General features: G+C 37.9%; 1 protein-coding gene across 1 annotated transcript; it reads right to left on the reverse strand.

Annotated features, from left to right (window-relative positions):
* Nucleotides 1-2,991: 2,991 nt before the first annotated feature.
* On the reverse strand, nucleotides 2,992-6,430 carry LOC130172960 (zinc finger protein 706). Its single transcript, XM_056381959.1, has 3 exons — nucleotides 6,258-6,430; nucleotides 5,441-5,589; nucleotides 2,992-4,456 (listed from the first exon to the last, which is right to left on the reverse strand). Exons 2-3 carry the CDS (start codon nucleotides 5,573-5,575, stop codon nucleotides 4,361-4,363), a joined length of 231 nt encoding a protein of 76 aa, XP_056237934.1. The 5' UTR covers nucleotides 5,576-5,589; nucleotides 6,258-6,430; the 3' UTR covers nucleotides 2,992-4,360.
* Between the last annotated feature and the right edge of the window lie 506 nt (nucleotides 6,431-6,936).

Raw genomic sequence — 6,936 nt, forward strand, 5'->3', positions numbered from 1 at the left:
TATGGGAGTTGTAGTGTTACCCCACATACCATTATATAGGCATTCCTCATCAAGAAAGATAACCATAATGATAACGATGAGAACCAACTCAATGATATTCAATATTGATGATCGTTACGCTCCACTTAAAAGTGTTTCTATACCCTCAATTACCTTACATAAAAGTCGGGTCAGTTGCAACATCTGAATTCTTCCATTCAAATACATATTTTGAATGATATGTCATATGTAATCATCTTTAAATGGCATGGGTAATTAGTAGACAAAAGTCAGTTTAATAGGCCTTTATAAAAGTTTGGTTGGTCAAGTCCAAATATTCTCTGAATAACTGAGAGAAATGCAAAAAGTGTTGCAACAGTCCCCAGTCTCCCCTACTTGCTATGGATGCTGAGGGCATCACAATCTAGAACACAGGACACAGAACTACAGTATATCTTGCCTAATAGAAATGACTATTTCTGCATTCTGGTTGGTTTCCAAGGGGAGAGAGTGAGGCTATTTTTGCCTTGTCATGTTTTCCCCAGGGCCAAGATTTCAAGCTTGTAACCTATTTAAGGGCAAATGAGAGAGTATTGGCTGTAGAAATGCAGAGGTGCCATTAAAAAAAGAATGAAAGTCTCCTTTCCCTTGTTAAGGTGTGGTTCACAAGGGTTGTAGTATGAAACCAAAAAGATTTCAAGTAAAGTAAAAAGAAACATGTGCGACCGGTTTGTCCACATTTTTAAAACTTGAACACACACGCACACTCATCCAAATAACAACCAAATTTCAAGTTTTTCACAGAAGCTTTCTTCAAAGTTATCAGCAATATTCACAGTTGTCATACATAGGTCTGCAAGAGTCACTCAGCTTCTGTATTTTGTCACATATAAGGATTATGGCTAGAGCATTATGGGAAATGTAGGACCTAGTGCTTCTGGCGCTTGACTCATATTAGGGACTGAAAGTCAGGATATTTTGGCCACAGCTGCTTAAATTTCAACTATTATTTTGTGCAAAATACATAACTACAACACTAAAGTGCTAAATTGGAGTAAGGATAAGAGATGCACCATCTTCTTTTTGAAGGGCCCTTAGGCACAAAACACATATTTTTTTCTACTTTTTTCAACAAAAAAAAAAGCCAAAAAAGCAATCAGTATAAAATAACACTGAAAACATGTTTGTCCTTTTCCCACTGCTCTGTTTTGTAGTTTATCACTTGTCTCAATCTTGAGTAACTTACCCGCGAACTTGATAGGAATGTGCTACAGGAAGTACTAAAACCTTATTACTGTTACATACCAGATTGGTGTTTTAATCCATGTTTTTGTAGTTTCATAGTAGTACAGCTTTGTGTATCTGGGATTTCTGGGTGCATTTGTGGCATTGCAAGCACTATATGTTAAATCATTTTGGATCCAGGTTGATTAAGGCTTTTTATGTATTTTATCTCTTATCATGCACAATTTGTAGGGTCACCACACTGCCACCTGTCCAAGGACATAATTGCTGTGGGGGAGATGACATCAGTGGTGAGGTAAAGACACTGAATAGAAAGAGGTGCTTTTGTGGACACCTGTATAGCTACAGATTTAATTATAGTTTCAGTTTATAGTTTAATTATATTTGATGATGCTGTAGAAAATAATGGTAAACATTTACGTGTGTATGTATGCAAACCCACTTGGGTAACAGAAGTCGTCGTCCATTTTGAAAATGAACTACACCTGCGGCTGAGATGAGGAGAATGCTCCAATTTCTGCCTTGCAGAGCCTACAAACCACGCCCACTCAGACCACACCCACTTTGATTTGCAGTCATTGCTCGCGGCGAAGGAGAGTCCAAACCCCAAACCCTAACCATATTTGGAAGTTCAACTTCCCTCACGTTCGTCTGACGGATGCAGCTGGTTGTGAAGGTAACGTTATCACCTGCCCTCTGATTGGACTCATCAGATTCAGCTATAAAGGTCAAAAGTCGTACTTTTACTTGTGAATATAGTTTGCGTGCTGAGTTTTACACCTAATTGCTGCTTTGTGTCTGTACACAGATTACATTTTTTTTCAAGGTGTCCTTGTTTAACTTCACCACCAGAGCACGCAAACCACAAAAAATGATGCTGGTCATTAAAAAAAGGAAATCAATTTATCATATAGGTAAGCGAAGTCAACCCCAATTGGAGTCAGTATAAAACATACAGAATGAAGTTGTCTACAGTCTGTATGTAGATGGAAGAACATGTCCTGTATTTGGAAGTGGAGCCATGTTTATATCTGTAGAAGGGGCACTGTATTCAAGTATGTGTACCTGTTCCACATAGGCTGTGAGATCTAGTGCCAGTTTTAGTTTAGCTACATATAATGAGTATTATTACTAAAAATAACTTTAATTTCAGTGTATTAGACTGAAAGAAAGACCTGAAACACCACTTTAACAAGGTTTTCTACATCAGTGTGCATTATACTCTACTGGTGATACATGTTCGTCTATTCACCTCTTACTCCAGCTCTGGGAAAAGACTGGCAAACATAAATAACCACCATTCTGGATTCAATAGATGTAATATTTCATACATATTATCTACCCTAATTATGTTGCATGGAATTACATGCCTCTTGCAACATAGACTTTCTAACACAACCAATGGGATGTGGGCATTAATAGATCAAGGATGTGACTAAGGAAGAACCAACATTATTAGTGTTTGTCTGTTCTTGTTACAGTGATTCATTATTACCTTCATGCTACATATCTAGCTCTTACATAATTAGTTTTAATATCAGCTGAGTGGATGAGCAACAGACAATCACCAAGGTATAAAATGACTAACTAATGATGGGCTATTAATTTCCTGTCTTACTGAGCTCCCATCAACTGAATGGGCTAGTACTGTAGGTGGAAACACAATAGGGAGGGAAATTTCCACATATTTTAGCACTGTTCAAAAACATATTATATACATATTAAAAAACAAACAAACAAACACACACACACACACACACACTGTAGTGACAGTTAATATAAAAGTAACACCTTTATTAAAAGGCTATACATTGCATCGCGTGGACAAAGATATTATTACAAAAGTAAAAACATGGCTGGTTTTCTTTCCAGACTTTAGCACAGTGATACAATGTCAGTGGTTAATGACCAGTAGGTCCAAATGTATTGAAAATAGTTCCTTTCTATAAATTAAATCTCTGTTAGCATGCTATGAAAAGAAACCAATATAAAAATATGAACCAAAGCTAACTTACAGTGTAGTGTAGTTCAGACTTTTAATGCAGGTTCAGAGTCTAAATACTTTTGCACCATAATGACAGGATAACACTAAAGAGTGTGAGACTGGACTTGGGATTGTTTTCACATATGCTACCAACTGTGAGACAGGTTATACTGCAAAATACAACAGTGACGAACAAAATCATTATCAAACACTTCAGTGCTGCACATAAATATGCCACATACTTATTACAATGACAAACTGAGGGTATAGGAGTAGCTCATTATTGTTATCATTTACAACACCCAGCGCAAACTTTTATTTTGACTGTAATTCACTCAAGAGACCACTTCTAACAGGAACAAAGATCATCAAATGTTTTAAGCAGTCAACACACTGCTCTGTGAAAAGAGGAAGAAACTGTCATGGAAGGGTTTGCTAGAAGACTTGCAGTGCCCTCTGTGGTCAACTTTTACAACTCTTCCTCGTATGAAAAAATTACACTATGGACATGAACTACATACATTACATGAAACTCTAAGGGGAAATGCAACGAACAATTTCAGTACCCGTGTCGCACAATGTGTTTAAAATATTCTTTTTATCATCAAAAACTACAGACTTGTCTTGAAATTTTTGAAATGATCTACGCAAGGAAAAAATAAAATCAGTTCACATTGGAAGTAAATCTGAATCTACTCACATTATTAGTGGTTTTGATTGAGTTTCTTTCCAAACAATATTTCCTTCTGAACTCAAAGCTCATCCTGGAACAGTGCCCTGAGATGTTGTAATGGTGGTAGAGCCCATGGACAAGTTGGTATTGTAAACATAACATTTTGAAATGAAATACAAATATTGCATACAATATAGGACGAATATATACATTGTTTGGCACAAGCCAAAAGAGGGTACTGGCTATGGTGTGTCTCCCGTCAGTAGTCATCCTGGATCAAATTCTGGCAAAAAAACATTGAATCCTGAAAGTGACCGTGGACATGCAGCTAAGTACCGTCCCTGCATTAATTAGTGAATTAAGCAGCATGAGGAATAATTAAAGTTGTATTGGAGATATTCTATCTAAAACACTGCAAACTGTAAAAGCCTGTCCTGAATCAGCCCCCCAACTGTCTTACTGAAATAGGAGTCAATCTGTTACACCTCCACATCGGCCAACTCCGGGGGCATTGGGGACTTTGGATGTTTGCTTTCAAAGTGCTGCTTAAAGGTCTTCGGGTCAGGCATTTGTGTCTGAGGAAATGTGGAAAGAAAAAAAAGTGAAAATTTAGAAAATACACATTTAAGCACACAGTCCATGAAAAGGAAAACCACATTACTTGAAAAAACAAACAAACAAACCAAAAAAGGTATTGACTATTTACAGTAATACTCTCACAAAATCAGTTTGCCCTGGTACATCAACAGCACCATAATGGTAGATATCTTTCACAACAAGATAACTCGACAGGTCAAAAGATGCACTGTCCATGAGATTAAAAACAGCAGCTTGTTCATAATCTGTGAGAGCAGCTACCTACTTTGGTGGTCAGTAATCACTGGGACAAAATATTACTTAACAGGATAAGGGAAAAAAAACATTGCATTTAGAGGTAACATACAGGGAGCCATTTTTTGTGGTTGAAAAAAATGTAGCAAGACAGTAATGCCAGAATTTGCTTATATCATTCCAGCCATTGTTTAGAACTTCACCATTCCCAAAACAGAGACAATCAGTGCAATTAAGCTGCAAACACAGACAGTGGTGTAAGTAGGAATGTTATATGACACATATGAATGTATAGAAGATCATTCATTAAGCACTTGTAGTTTTGCCAATTTTTATACTTGCAATGCGCATCTGGACAATCACTGAACAGGGCATGGCCTTCAGATAGTCTTGGAAAGACAAAGATTTGGGCAAAGGCCCCTCAACCAGCTTTTCACATTAGTGTCTACAAGAGCATGTACATGCTTTAAGATTTGGTTACAGATCCCCAAAGATGCACAGACAGGACCTGTGGGTCAGCTATGGTTCATCTATCCATCATGCACATTGAGTTTAATTTAACAATTTTTGAAATTTGAATTAATCTACAAACAAATTAATACTGCTCTGTACAGGGAGGCATGTGGGTCGGTTGCCTTACTGATTTCCATCCTTAAGTCATGGTTAAATGATACCAAAGTCTTAAGAGAATAATTATTTTATGTTCTGTTTTATGCCTAGGCACATACCCGACACACAGTGCACGTGTATACTAAAGCAGCCTTTGCTGCTGCCTTCTGGTCATGGCCTTTGCTCTTCTTGATGTCTGCCTGCTTTTTGGCATTCTTCTGCTGGGACTGGAACTTCTGGTGCCCACGGGCCATATCTGATGCTAGACCTGAAGAAATTATACAGGAATTTGATAAGCACAACACCATGAAGAAGGCGATGAGCCATGAACTGAGAGAGAATATAAACCTGGCTTGCAAAGAATGACTTCCAAGAAAATGGAAAGCACCAAGGGACTGAACTGTTTGGAAATGCAAAAGCAGTTACACCATCTGACGCTGGGATCAACCAGCAATCACAAAATTAACCCTTTGGTCACAACCCTCTTGTAACTTTGTTAACTTACTCGGCATCCTTTAACACTGAGAAAGTCATACACCCATGAGCACTGTGGGTGGTGTGAGGTCAGTCTTCGCCATGCATTGCTGTCATACGGATACCCTAACAATATGAGACTGCTGGTAAGCCAGTAACGTCAGCCAACTTTAGTTACAACAACGAGGGTTTCGTTTAAAAGCGATTGAAAGTGGTTACTATGGAAGACAGGATCACCTTAGAGACATAAAAGTTGCACCCTTTAGGAGAGTTATCGTTATATCACAAATATAACATGCATTTAAATGTCTGCTAATTATGAGACAAGCATTCTGTTAGCCGGTTGCTATCACTGACGCCAGGTTAGCTAGGTAGAACAGTATGGAGGAATACATACAGAAAATAATTTTGACAGATATTGTTTATTGTGAGTCATAATATTGTTAATTGTTAATGCCTTACCAGTGAAAAATAAATGTATTACTGGAGATAGCCACCAATATAAAACTCAAGAAACACGCCGTTAAGTCCTCTGAACCTTCCGTCGCCTCCAGTGGCTCGTCCTTCTTCTTCTTCCTCTTTTTGTTTATTGGCGGATCACAAACCAACTTCGAACACCGCCCCCCAGTGTGCCGGACTGTGTAGACGGCATTAGGTCATCTGAATACTGATTGGTCTATTCAAAAATCACACCCCATGTATTATATAACATATCACCCCCTATGGTTTCCCTGAAATCCTGTGCTCACTCAGTAGTGATTTTAAACCCAATTCCTCCTCTGTCCCATGTACTATATGTCTTATTAATGTCTCCTCCTCCGAATTATATTTACATTACATATTTACCCCAAGTGGATTTAAAACCTGCATGCCAGAGCCTTAATCATGTTATGATCACCTGCTGTCTGTGGTTATGATATTTTCCTTTAAAGTGTTTAACATGAACTGCCTTCTGTATTTTTTAATAAAGTCTTCCTTTATTGTCTGTAACACGTTCCTCCTGCCAGGTGTTAATTATGGCTGTACTAATGAATGGTTTTGCCTCTCCCCTACGCTACTTTTATCACTTTGTTATCATATACTTTTATCGGCTTGCACATTTTCATACTTTTAACACCCTTATGAACAAGGACCCAACAAA

This window comes from Seriola aureovittata, chromosome 7 (genome assembly GCF_021018895.1).
Source record: "Seriola aureovittata isolate HTS-2021-v1 ecotype China chromosome 7, ASM2101889v1, whole genome shotgun sequence".
NCBI classification, from domain to species: domain Eukaryota; kingdom Metazoa; phylum Chordata; class Actinopteri; order Carangiformes; family Carangidae; genus Seriola; species Seriola aureovittata.

What these genes read in the sequence shown, in the direction of transcription:
- LOC130172960 (XM_056381959.1), bottom strand. Translation starts at nt 5,575, where the DNA reads ATGGCCCGTGGGCACCAGAAGTTCCAGTCCCAGCAGAAGAATGCCAAA. An exon ending in ACACGTGCACTGTGTGTCGG is followed by an intron (nt 4,457 to 5,440) that starts GTATGTGCCTAG and finishes ACATTTCCTCAG; the next exon opens with ACACAAATGCCTGACCCGAA.